General features: G+C 37.6%; 1 protein-coding gene across 4 annotated transcripts in view; it reads right to left on the bottom strand.

Moving 5' to 3' along the window:
* Positions 1–3,020: 3,020 nt before the first annotated feature.
* FBN2 (fibrillin 2) overlaps positions 3,021–13,920 on the bottom strand; it is a 202,977-nt gene continuing 192,077 nt past the window's right edge. For 3 of the 4 annotated variants that reach the window (XM_082783017.1, XM_082783020.1, XM_082783019.1), the window contains 7 exons: positions 13,487–13,609; positions 13,210–13,326; positions 12,410–12,538; positions 10,764–10,883; positions 8,242–8,473; positions 7,351–7,522; positions 3,021–4,929 (listed from right to left, as the gene is read on the bottom strand). In XM_082783017.1, coding sequence (XP_082639143.1) covers positions 4,555–4,929; positions 7,351–7,522; positions 8,242–8,473; positions 10,764–10,883; positions 12,410–12,538; positions 13,210–13,326; positions 13,487–13,609 — 1,268 coding nt within the window. In that variant the 3' untranslated portion in view covers positions 3,021–4,554. The remainder of the gene's footprint in view (positions 4,930–7,350; positions 7,523–8,241; positions 8,474–10,763; positions 10,884–12,409; positions 12,539–13,209; positions 13,327–13,486; positions 13,610–13,920) is intronic. The other variant, XM_082783018.1, reaches the window with a different exon arrangement.

The raw sequence follows: 13,920 nt of genomic DNA, 5'->3' as shown, positions 1-13,920 counted from the left end.
GGGGGAATGGGCTTAAGTTGAGCCAGGGGAGTTTTAGGCTAGATGTTAGGAAGAACTTCTTTACTGAAAGGGTTGTGAGGCATTGGAACAGGCTGCCCAGGGAAGTGGTGGAGTCACCATCCCTGGAAGTCTTCAAAAGACGTTTAGATGTAGAGCTTAGGGAAATGGTTTAGTGGGGACTGTTAGTGTTAGGTCAAAGGTTGGACTCGATGATCTTGAGGTCTCTTCCAACCTAGAAATTCTGTGTGATTCTGTGATTCTGTGAAGAAAGAGCATGGAGCACTCTGAAATAACCACTGGATGCTCAGCAATACCCCTAGCAGTGCCAGCCTGGTCACTGAACTAGAGCCGCACTTGAGGAGAGGGGAGAAGCCCTGAAAAAGACTGTGTACAATTCTTACACACTTTGACACATACAAAGAGGTCAAACGCTGTGGAGCATATGGAGATGGAAGAGGCAGCAGCATGGTGGGTCTTTGGTGGGTCTGGTAGCATTGTGTAGAGAGTTAGCAGTGCTGAGCTTTAGTGCTGGCAGGCAAGGAAAGCCTGTGCCTAGACCTAGAGCTGAGGAACTGATTCCTTGCAGTAAGGCTGGAAAGAACCAGCAGACTTGCCTCAAAAATTAGTATTAGCTAAAATTATTTATATGTATACATACACATTTTTAACCGATTGTAATGATGAAGTATCATAATAAGAGGTGTATTTCATAGTGGCAAATGGAAAAATTGTCAAATTACTGTAAGCATGGGGTGAAATGTACTAGTAGCCTTGAAACATATTAGCTCACCTGTTTTCTTCTTTAACAGGAGAAAGGAATAAAATGAGAGCCTGTGGAAGAAGTCTGTGTTGAAACATGACACTAGTAACTTGCTTGAGTAGCTAAACCCTAGTGCTTCAGTCTCTGCTGCCCAGGCCTGGTCTAGGTGTTACCTAGGTCTCTACAATCTTAGCATCAAATTGCCAAGAGATTTATCCTGCTCCTTCTCTTAAATAGCAAGGTGATTTCTATGTTACTGTTAACAAAAGGTTGGTGGTATTTTTTTCTTTTTGTACCTTTTCAAGCACTAGTCTTTCTTTGCATGTGTAATCAGCTTTCTCATTTAATATTTAGAAATTAAAGGGCTAGTGTGTAGAGTACTTTGGAGAAATAGGTATAGAAGTATCTACTATGACAGGCTGTTTGGGGAGGAAATTGTTCTGTTTTGGATTTTTTTTTGCTTCAGATTTTTTTTTTTAAACATGGATTTTCTGTTGAGGGGAGGAACGGGACGACTTTTCTCTGGCTACTGTGCATGGCTGTCTTGTGCATTTTAAAGTGGTAGCGGGTAATACTGCTTTTCTAGTAAACATGTAAGGCTTTTTCATACATTTTTAACTGATTAGTTAACATGGATGTATCTGATGGAAAGTTCTTGTTTAGAAAAAAAGAATGTAATGTCTGTGCTTGGCTCTTTAAATGTGCTGTGCTCATAGCACATGCAAGTAACGTCTGTTTAGCAGCGAAATCCTCCAAAACTTGTAGCCTCAGAGGAGTCATTGGTAAGCGTGTTGCTACTATTTTCTCTCCTTGTTTCAGAGTTGGCAGCAGAGGGTAATGCTCTACTGGGTTCTGTCTGATGGCTTTTCTTGCAGTAAGTGTTTCCTGGAAAGCTCCCATTTGGACAAATAGTAGCCTTCTTGGAAACCAGCTGTTAGAGTTGTTAAGTCAGGTCAGTGCTGTACTGGATATTTATTGGACTTCTGAAGAGCTTTTTATTTCTGTAGACTTCAGTTATTTTACCCAAAAGCAGCTATGAATCAATAAAACCTGCATGACAACAGATGATGTCAAATGAATCTGAATAAATACACAGCCTCCAAGGAATACCAAATAACTCAGTAATTATGAGAATAATTAAAATGCCATAATTCCTGCTAATTTTCTTTCTGGAGTGAAATTCAAGTGTATGGTTCCTGAAAAAAAATAATATATATTTATTATATTACTGTATGACTATTTGGAATGTCAGAAAAGGACAATGAGGTGGCAGGAAAAGTTTGTTAGCCTGGATCTTTGAAACCCTCAGAAGAGCAATTCTATGTTGAAAAAAAGTCCCATATACTAGGGAGACTTGTTGCTACTGCATCCTAAAATTAGAACCTTAAGCTAGTAACTTGTCTTTTAATGCCATTACCTTGTGAAATGCCCCTTCTCCAGAAGTGCAGCAATGACATATGTAGGGCTGATTTTGTTGGTGTAAATGTTTAAGTATTATTATACTATTTTTCTGTAACTTCAGAAACTAAGGAGCCTAAACATCTAAAACAGGACATTGCACATCCTGATTCAATGTTTAATCCAATGTTTCTGATTTCCCTTTTTCTGGCTATTACTGCTATGACAAAATCATACATTCAGTATTGGCTATTACTTAAAAATGATCACCAGTTTAATCCAGAATGGAATAAAAAGACAGTGTAGCTTTCTTAGAGAGGTCTTTGTGGAAACCTTGAATACTTGAATAAAAAAACATTTTTGCATTTTTTCAGCTTGACTGTATACCTAATTAAGGGCATTCAAAGAAAGGACTGCCAACAAGCAAAAGTACCTCCATTGATGATCTTAACATATTCTTCAGTATTCAGGTAGGAGGGTGGCTTTTACACTCTTAAATATACTGTGAGTTTTTTAGACCTCAATTGTCAAACTTAAATTTTGATGGTCCTACAACCCTCATTACATGGGTAAGTGTAATCTTTTTCAAGGCTGGCCTCCTTGAACATAATGCGTGATGACTGGTTTTGAGGTAATTGATACAGAGTCCTGATTGCCTAGGGATAGTTTAATTGCTGTGTTTAGGTTCTGTGCTGATAAACTTATTCAGTAAATTCTGTATAGCCTTATTTGTAAGTGAAGATGTCCTTGCTCCATACCACCTCCTTTTCCTGTCTCAGAAATCCTTCAAGTTTACAACTGCATGCTTATTTACTGTAAAGAATACAGACATTTCAGAAAAAAAAGCTACCCGAAAATAAGCTTTATTGCAAGAAAAGTGTTGTCATACAGACCTACAAACAAAACTTTTTTTCTTAAAAACATTTTAATAAAAATGTACAATGTTTCTTTTTTCAAAAATCCCCATAAGAACAAAAGTAAAGAAAAACCACTGAGTATAACTTGATACTAATCTTTGGTCAGCGCTGATAGGCGACTGAAACAATCCTGGAGTCAGCGTGTGCTTTGGCTATTTTCACATCTGAGATTCTGTTACATGACTAGTTACAGGCACCAGCTGTCAAAAAAAGCACCATTGAGACATACACTTAACACATAATGGTACAACATTAAAAAAAAATTACTAAAGTAAACTAAATGTCAACTCATTGTACACACATCGTTCTTACAAAATAAGCTATGATAAAATGAGGCGTACGGTGTATAACTACAGTATTAATGAAACTTCTAAAAATGGATTTCAAATACACATTTTCCTTGTCTGCACTGCATAATTAGTTTGCACATATGGCAGTCCTGATACAGCTCTCAATTTTTACTAAATGCACCATTAATTCAAGCCAGCACCAAACAGTATGAAATATCATGTGTCCCCTTCAGAGTGACATTTTATTCAGCTGCCTACAGTAATGCAAGTATGTAGAGCACCCTTTCTGAGAATGAGGTGTGGTAGCATGTGTGGTTCCTTGAGGTTATTGAAAGGAAGTACAGTACAGTTTGGTTCTGCAATTCTAATGGTATTAAAAGCAGTCAAGGTATTTTGCTACAGTGGTTGTGCCTCTTACTTTATTTGATGTGGTTGATTCAGAATACAATCCTATTGACCTGCTGTGAAATATGATCTTTGCTGAGACTAGTATTGTAATTCTTGTCCTTCAAGACTTTTTTTTTTTGAATACTCAAGTTTCACTAGAGCACTTTAGAGTAGCCAGAAGATGTATCACAGTGCTCTTTCAGCTCTCATAAATTTAAAAATTGCTTATATACTATCTGAATGACTGGCACAAGTACAAAAGGAAACATCTTTCAAATCTTTTTTTTTCTTTTAAGAAAAAAAAAAAAAGAAAGTACCTCTAAAATGTTACAGTTCAAATTTATAAATCTAAAGAAAAACAAGCATGTTTCCCTTTTTGTTTACATAATTTGTTATTCTCTCCATATATTACTGCATTAAAAATAAATAAACATCTATATTTTTTTAATTAGGAACTATAGCAAAATACCCAAAGTGTTACAGACTGCTAACAGGAAGAAAAAAATAGCTCACATTTTTTGTGCCATTTAGTGCCATATGATGATCTCTTCAACTTTAGCTTTTTAATATATTTTTAAATTGAGGTTATATAAAAGATACAGTAACCATGATTCCCACAAGTTACCCCTCCTGCAAGGGTGGTTCTGCAGTCTCAGCAGGATGGAGAGAAAGAAGTTTTCCCTTCTCCCTTCCTCCCCCAAAAGTCAGTGACTGTTTCAAAGCCTTTGAAAAGCAGATATGTTCAGGTGGGTAAATAGGTGAACAGAAGTGACTGAAGAACTGGACTCAGTCTGGAAGATGGCTAGTAGAGTTCTAGCCACAGCCTCATTCTGAGAGCTTCCCCGAGCTCTCCTAGGAGGTAGTTGTCCTCATTGCTGTCTTCCAGTTTCTTTAACTCCTTTTTCTTATATAGAGGAATGCTAGTGATTTCCAGTGTGTACGTTCCAGGCACTGACTTTTTCTTAGCTGTGTGCAAATAACTGAGTCCATCCCTCTGATGGATTTGAAAGATGCCATCATCGTTGCCATGTGAGATGATGTAGCGCACGTGGTTGGTAAGAGGCTCAATGGCTGGCATGAGTTCTAGGATGTGCTCCTTGTTGTCAAGCCTGGAAATGTTGACTCTCATCTTCAAAGGACTATCCATGTCTAGACTTTCCAAGCTAATCTGCTCAATCTGAAGTAAAGGAGGAAAGGATGTTTAGAGCAGGAGAGAAACAGATATTCACTTGCATTGACAGAAGAGTAAGTGATTAGTAACAGTTTCTGCATTTCTCAAAATCTAGCTGTTAAAAAAAGCCATTGTAAATCCTTTCCAGCTGGGAGAACTGCTTGATTCCATATAACACACCCTGTAAATCTTAAGGGCTTCTCTCACAGGCTTAACAGGATAATTAAAGTTACAGCATCAAGTCTATAGAGGGGGCTCAGATTTCAGTCGCTTTTCAGAATCTGTTTAACTTCATGCTTGCAAAAAGCCCATGTAAAGAAGAGACATATGTTTAGTATTGCAGTGAAGACTGTAAGTGAGGCACAGTTTTGTTCTTATGATCAACATGAGTGTGGAATATTACAGAACCAAAACAGGAATCTTGACACACAGTACTTTATAGGAACTCCCTAAACTTCTGATAAAACTGTTTTAATCAATCCTGGCTTCTAAAAAAGACAGGCTTGGCATTTGGTGATAAAGTATGATGATTAAAATTGAAACTGAAGCACGGAGAGTACTCCTGTATTGTTTGTGTTCCACAGAAAGGGCTGGTATGTCAAGTCCAATTACATTGTACTTTCACCACTGAGAAGAGTGCAGAAGAATGTCGTGGCATTGTTTTTCTGACAAATCAGTCATATGTTTTTTATGTGAGCTTCAGTATAGTTCTGCTGCACATGTAAATCTGTTCCAGAGGTGTGAGCTGTGAACACACTTGGGAGTGGGAGGTTGAGAATGAGTGCATTCCTACAAAAGCCGTCTAACAAAGAACAGCTTTAAAAGCCCTTTGACCTAAGATACACAGAATGGTTCATAGGCCTTAGTCTTCTTCAGGAAACCAAAACTGGTTATCTAGCCTATTTGTCAAGATTCCTTTTGCACTTTTAAATATTAGAAAGGATTTTTTCTCTCTCTGAGGGAATCCCAATCACATGTGACTATATACATGTATATGTACTACTATGTAATGTAATTAAAAACACATGGTGAAAATAAGGAAAAATTATGATGGGGGCAAATACAGAAGAGTATTAAATACCACAACCTATACACATCGTTAGTGATGAGATTATTACTTTTCCCCCTGTAGTTTTATGGATGTGAAATCTTCCCTTCTTGCTGCTCAGGCAGCAAGAAAGCTTACTGCTTTAAAAATGTAATAACAATATATAATAATGCTGAACAAGATATGAAATTAGCTGTGCAATGGAAGAAGTGTTTTTCAAAAACATCCAGGTATTTCTATGGTGGGTTGACCAGAGAATTCAGATTGGAACAGACCCAGTAGGAGTGGAGTGGGAAGGACAAAGCGGTATTTATGTGAAATGAGTGTCTGGGGGGAAATCAAACATTAAGTTTTTAAGCTCCAAAGGAGAAGTTACACAATTGCTGTCTTCTTTAGAAACTCTACCAATATCAGACTTTGATGGCTTTGATGGCAACAGTCATGAGAAGTAGTGAGTACTCATAATCATCTTAAGTTCTTACCCTTTTAGAAAGGACACTTGTTTCCTCATTCCTTCAATGTAACTTGTGTGTTCAGCACACCTCACCATTTTATTTGAGACTTTGCATTTTGTCTGTTTGCATTACACAGCTCTTGCATTACTGAAGGAAATTCTCTCCCCCCACCTAGTCAGTTTCCCATTACTGCAGATTTCAAGACCAGAGCTAATGCTACAAAACAATGTCCTATCATATAGACAATGCAGATAATAGGTGTACAGGTATATTCTTGTTTAACTCTCAAAAAAAAAAAAAAAGTATCTAAAATAAATACTGGGCATAAATACTAGGGCTTGCCTTTCATGAACATCCCATTTAAGCCTAAAAAAGCAGTGAGAAAAAATAAAATCATAAGTGTAATTCTCTAACACCCTCAACAATTTTGCAGGTATAGGATGTAAGCTGGTTTGTCATGTAGGTATCAGTTAGGTCATGGACTCTAGTGTCCCACAGTTATGAGCAACCAGGAACAGAAGCTTCAATTTAAACAATCTGCAAGCAGATCTATTTAGTTGTCTGAGACCATACAACACTATCCAAACTCCTCCTTTCAGCAGAACAGATTGCAGAAATGACCATTGTCATAGCTCTCTGTAATTACAAGAAACCCGATTTTGAGATATTTTGAGGAACTAGACCACATCTCAGGCCTCAGAAGACTCCACAAGCTTTAAAATCTTCCGCTGTTCATAGCTGCTGATGTCTTCCTGTCACACCACTCCCACCAACAAGACACAAGTGTAAAAATCATTGTAGGGACAGGAAAAAGAAGATTTTGGCTATTGAATGTGGCCTGTAGTAAAACTTCCTCAGCTTACTGATAGCACTGAATATTTAATCTCTAAAAATACTTCAAAGTACATTATAGTGTTTATTTACCTTGATACGTACCGTGTCATTAATACTTCTCTTTTTCCTGTTCTCTTTTTTTGAATAGCCATTGATTTTGCACTCGTAACATGCTTCAGGGGATAAAGCATTTTCTTCATCAGCATCTCCATCCAGTGGCAGGTACTGGCCTTTGTTAAATCCCATCCCTGAGACACAGTGACTGTTGAATAAAAGCAGCCATTTTAGTTCTTGCAGTTTTATGAACAGTACAGTTAAATGGAAAGTGAGTGTGTGTAATTTGTACCATAGTGCCAGTATCCCGTCCCCTTCTCTTTCCTCACCAGGATGACTGTGAATTAATTTCCTTCACACTGGTGAATGAAATACATTCAGATACTGAATGAAATGCAACTGCTAGCTGAAGGTCCGTAGGTTTTTCTAATTTTCATTCACAAGTATTGTGAAGAAACAGAACAAATCCAACCTGCCCTGACTTTGGAAATAAAGATTTTTTATCATGTACCAGGATGATGTTAATTTGTGTTTAACATTTTGGGTTGACCAGTACAGCTTAAATCCTTTAATTAACTCAGTGAGGATTACACCTATCCTTATGTAGTAACACTCCTCACTGAGCAGACTTGGAGTTTTTGTGCTGATACCAGCGGAGAAAGCAGAACTAACTGTGTAGTGCTGCTTATATACTAGAATTCAAATGAGTGTCATGTTGCAGGTACAGACATATTTTTTTTATTTATTTTTTCTTAATATGACAGGTATTTAAGCACAGCTTGTGTACATTGTGCACAGGAAATGTAGAAAAACATGACTTATTAACCTCTCTTTCATTTGCACCTCTGCTCTTCAGTGTAATTACTGCCTAGACTTTTTGTCACCCTCTGAATGTGTCTCTGATGAGTGACTGTGTGAGATACTCACCCCTGTCCAACTCTGTAATATCCTGGTGGACAGCCACAAAGATAACCACCTTCAGTGTTGGAACAGCCATAATTGCAGGGGTTCTTGGTAGAAGAACACTCATTCACATCGTGGCATGCACTGGAGAACTGGTCGTAAGAAAATCCAGAAGGGCAGGCACACTTGTAACTCCCAAGTGTGTTGTAGCAAGAAGCAGAGCCACATGTGTTAGGATTGGAACATTCATTTTCATCTAGTAAGCAAACAAAAGTGCATTGGTATCTTTAATCTGGACAAAGATCAGACAGGCAAGATGTAGCTAACAAATCAGAATATCTCCAAGTCCTAGGGCTCTGCTACGTCCTTGACCTTACTATGCTACAAAGATGTGGCCCCCAAAGTAAAAGCACACTGGCAAAAATCCCAAACGTATATATCTGGACCATAACGATGTTTTAGGATACTGTTACTGTCAAGTTTATATTCCCTCAACGCTTCCCTTTCCTTCACGGCATGTCTCCTGTTGTGCTTAGGGGTACTTGTCAATACTCTTTCTCCTGGCAGGATACATTCCTACCATGCAAGATCCACAGAAGAGAAATGGACTGGAACTCCAGTCATACTTCAACCATGACAGTGTTGTCCTGGTTTCAGTTAGGACGGAGTTAATTTTCCCCCTAGTAGCTGGTAGGGTGCTATGTTTTGGCTTAGGATGAGAAGAGTGCTGATAACATGCTGATGTTTTAATTGTTGCAGAGCAGTGCTTACACCAAGCTGAGGACATTTCAGCTTCTCACTCTGTCCTGCCAGCGGGCAGGCTGGGGTTGCAGGAGGAGCTAGGAGGGGACAGACCCAGGACAACTGACCCAAACTTCCCGAAGGGGTGTTCTATCCCATCTGGCAACATGCTGAGCTGGGCATTGGTCAGCAGGTGGTGAGCAATTGCATTGTGCATCACTTGTTTTGTACACATTAGTAGTAGTACTATTATCATCATTATTGTTATTATTGTTATTATTATTTTCCTGTCTTAATAAACTGTCTTTATCTCAACTCACAGGATCCACTTTCCTGTTTCTCTCCCCCATCCGGGGGGGGGAGGGAGGGGTGAGCAAATGGCTGTGTGGTGTTTAGCTGCTGACCGGGTTAAACCACAACACAGTGTTCATGGACACCCAGAGATGGGGTGAGGTTACTACCTACTTGAAGTAGAAACCTGCAGGCTCTGTGAGGGGAAAGACAACCTGAACAGCCATTCCAGATGGAAGAGAGAAGCAAGAATTGTCTTCATTTTATGGGCACATAAAGGGAAGATCCTCCAATCAGTCTGATGGATTCAGTTACAGGTTATCTTGTGAAAAATGAGTGAGTAAAGTAGCTGGTTGTATTGAAAGACTATGTATTTGACAATTAGCAAATACGGTGCTTATTTTATTTACCTTACCATGGTACAGTTTTCATAACCAGAATCATTGGTGCATGCTTTACCATTTTTGTCTGCAGTTACTAGAAGACATGTTCTTCTGAGGACTATCTATCTTTATTCTACATTCAGAGACCGTAGCTGTTTTGTCAGAGTTGCTACTTGTGTTTTCCTGTCACTCCTACCTCCTTCATTATCTTTCTTTGTTAAAGAGCAGTACGAAGTAGTGCTGCTACTGGCTGGACCTTCAAAAAAACTGCCTGGTGTGCTATTCAGTGTAAAATGGGTGTAATGAACTAATTTTGATGAACTAATAACAGGGCAATAAGATCAGCCTATCTAAGGCAGGGCTCACAGCTATCCTCTGATTGTGATACCATTGAGGTAGAACCATGAAAGCAAACATGAAAAGGTAAATATGTTGTTATGGTGCTTTGTGAACAGTACAGGATAGGGTTGTTTGTCCGTGTTGTTTTTTATTTATTTATTTATTTATTTTAATTTCCTACATTCTGTTTGGTATAGGATTTGGCTTAGTTCATGAAATACAGAAGAAAAAAAAAAAGATGGACTGAATCAGCCAGATATAGAAGAAAACTGCTGAGCTGATTCATTTGTCCCTGTTTTCTGCCCAATGAACTAATGGTAGCCTTAACACTGTATTTTGGAATGATTATGTCAGTATCTTTTTCTTCCTATTCACTATAGATACTGCTCTGTAGTATTCCCAAAATGCTAATGGTGTTGACTGATGCCTACTGATGAAATGTAGGATTGTTTTTTTTCTTTTTTCAAGAGAGGTATCTATACTGAGCCTGAAGGAATTCAATAAAAGCCTTTACACCTTTTTTGATGGGGATTTTCTTGAGGAGAAGGGAGTCAGAATATAGAAAGTCTAGAAAAAACACCTTGTCACACAGAGTTTTAACAGGCTGAGTGAGTTTTCTCATCACCATCTATCATTGTTTTACATTAGAAGTAGTAAGTGGATGGAGAGAAGGGGAGAGAGAGAAAAGATCTGTCTGCATATCCTTTGTCCAGTGCATTCTTGCCCTTACTTGGCAGTTGTCACTGTAATCTCTATGACAACAAATGTATTGTATGCATTTTGTTTCCTTACCAACACATTGATTCCACTGATAATGCTGTATGTACCCTTGTGGGCATCCACATCTGTATCCACCGAGGATGTTTTGACAGCCATGTTGGCACCTATGATTTCCATCACATTCGTCCACATCTTTGCATTGGGAAGGGAAGTAGAACAGAGGGAACACATCAATATACATGTTGCAAATATGTTACTTTAATCACCTAAACACCCATATTTATGACAGAGGAATACTGTTCTAAGATGGCAGCACTGTACAGGGTTTTTCCCTTGGAAGTTTTGGAGCAGTGTTCTCTGTATCTATCAATAATCCAACTAAAGCTTTCAAAACTTTAACTCAGATTTGGAGAAGAAACACTACTCCTAATCACACACAATGTTGCTTTGATGTAATATTCAGAACATGAATGGTTTTGGATTTCAGCTGCCAAACCACCTATGTAGGACTTCAGTTTCCTGGCACATACTGAAGTGTTTGAATGTGTGGAACACATATCAAATTTGTCTGTATTGTACTTGTTCACCTTTGCAATTAAAAAACTCTGATGAAGGTGTAAATAAAGAATAAACCCACAAATTAAAACGAAAATGTAAAAATCTGGTCATTAGAAACAGTGTCTGCTGCAAGAAGTAAGCCACTGTAAGCACCCCAATGTGTAAGGTACAGTATGCAATGCTAGTAGAAAATAAGAAATTGTACAAGACACCACAGATTGTAAGTTACACTCTAGCTGTACATAGTTGTCCACAGATTTCGGGGAACTGGGCTGTCCCAAAGCATGAGGTCTAGAAAACTACTGCCGGGAAATGAAACTTGTGCTTTCATCAGTAAAAACATATAGAGCAGTTCTGATGTTCTAGTTATGTACCTATCTTGTGTATGCTTTGGTATGTGTAATTTAGTGCTGGATAAAGTACACATGATGAATGTATGTACTTGAAGAGGATAAAGTAATCTGACAGATTATAATGCTTTCTAAAAGTTCTAGATGGGCAAATTCTGCATTGTTACTTTAGAAATGCATTCCAAATATCAATTCATGTTTTAAATCCTTTTGTCAGGGTAACTGATATTTTGAGATGTCATAAATTTGTGCACATATACCTCTGCCTTTTAATTTTTTGTTTCACAGTATCTGAGACCAACTAAAGACACTACAACTCTCAAATCCAGATTTCCCAACTGGGGCTTCCTTTGGGCCAACAGAGAGATGAAGCTATGGAAGAAGAGATAAGTATGTCACTGAGAATCTGATCTTAGATACCTTCAGGCAGATGATTACAATTAGCTGGAGAAAAAAAAAAAAAAAAAGTAGCAAGATTCTTTTTAGAGTACATGGAAATAAAAAGAAAAAGTAACCAGACTTTTTGATTCATAAACCTATGTGAAGGTGAAAGCACTCTGGAGTTGTTTGAGAGTTCAGATAAAGAGTAATTTTTTATTTTAACTTGTGTAAAAAAAGAGTTAGACAGTATGCTCTTGCATACATTTATGTTTTAAATTCCTCAGATACACTCCTATTTATTTTTGGTATGTGCTTTCACTATGTCTGCTTCTCTGTTTTATGATCGTGGTTTGTCTTTGACATCATAGGATTCCCTAGACTCAGAGGTAAGAATTTGCACCACAAAAGAATTTGACTTTTACTAGTTACCTTCACAGTTTAATCCAGTAGAATCCAGAGAAAATCCCCTTTGACATTCACAGGTAAAACTTCCAGGAGTGTTTTGGCAAATTCCTTTTGATCCACAAAGCAATGGCTGAGAACCACATTCATTGTTATCTTTAACAGGGCAGAGAGAAGAAGGTTAGCATCTTACCTTGGGGGTAAGATGTTAGGCATGTTCATATAACACTTCCTTAGAGGTTGAAAACCAAAGAGATGCAAAAATTTATTTTGAAAATTTTATTTTCCATATTCAAATTTCAGATGACCTGATGACTCATGCAGGGCTAAAAGTACTTAGTAAATTGGTAGCACAGGTTGTAATTCAGTTATGAGCGTGAAAGACCCAGGTACGTAATTGTTGACAGTGGAAAAAGGCTGCACCTACATATTAGCTTAACTAAAACAGTTTCAGTTGGCTAGATTCATGCATGTGCTTAAGATCTAAAGACATCTGTATCTATTAAAGAAGAAAAGGCAGTCTGTTTTTATTTTAACTACATTTTAAATCAGATTTTAATACTCTACTCCTTTGTGTCCATGTGGTTATACTTAGCATATAATAACATGTATTAAATATATATAACTTTTTACTAAGCAAGAAAATACAAATGGTGGATATACTTTGATATTTCTTCAGCTGTAATTGCTGCTTTTCAAAATCTGTTTTCTGAACTGCTGACATTATTGCTCTGTATTACTATTGTTTATATGATGCGAAAGGGTAAGAATTGAGAATGTTCCTCTTTTAGAAAAAATGAATGCAAGAAAACTCATGTTCTTCTTACCAATACAAGCTGTGTGATGTTGAGTAAAACCAGGTGGACATTTGCATGTGAAGCCTCCAAGGGTGTTGACACAGAGAAACTGACAATTGTGTTGTTTGGTCTGACATTCATCAAGATCTGGAAGTAAGAGGTGATGTTGTCTTAACAAAAGTCAACAAATATGAAGTCAACAAATATAGTCTAACTTGCAAAAAAAAAAAAAAATCACACTTCAAAAATATTTCCTTTTAAGCCAAAGTGCAACAAAATTAAAGTTACTACGTATAGCTTCCTTTACCTTTACATGTCTTTCCATCTTCTTGAAGGATGTAGCCCCGAGGACATGAGCACTGATAGCTCCCTTCTGAGTTCTTGCAGATAAAATTGCATGGTTTGGGAGACTGGGAGCACTCATCAAGATCTAAAAAGAGAAACTGTTAAAGATTTGCTGTACTGATTTCTTTGAAAGATGTTTCCTGAACAGTACTATATTTAAGAGAAAAACATTTGTAGAAGTATGTTTTACATTTTTGCAGCATTTCCATTTCTTTCCCTATGCGTCTGTCACTTTGGAGTAACCTCTACTGTGGCAAACTGAATCTCTTGAAAGAGTGACACACTAGAGTAACAGTGACTTTAATATTTTCACCTATGGACAAAGCATTTCTTTTCAGGCATACTATGATATACTTAGATGAGTTAAACAACAGGAAAGTGGCAAAAACAAAGCAG

Source organism: Aythya marila (assembly GCF_965140915.1).
Source record: "Aythya marila genome assembly, chromosome: Z".
Taxonomy (NCBI): Eukaryota; Metazoa; Chordata; class Aves; order Anseriformes; family Anatidae; genus Aythya; species Aythya marila.
Note: the sequence above shows the minus strand (reverse complement) of the source record. Positions and strands in the feature narration are given on the sequence as shown.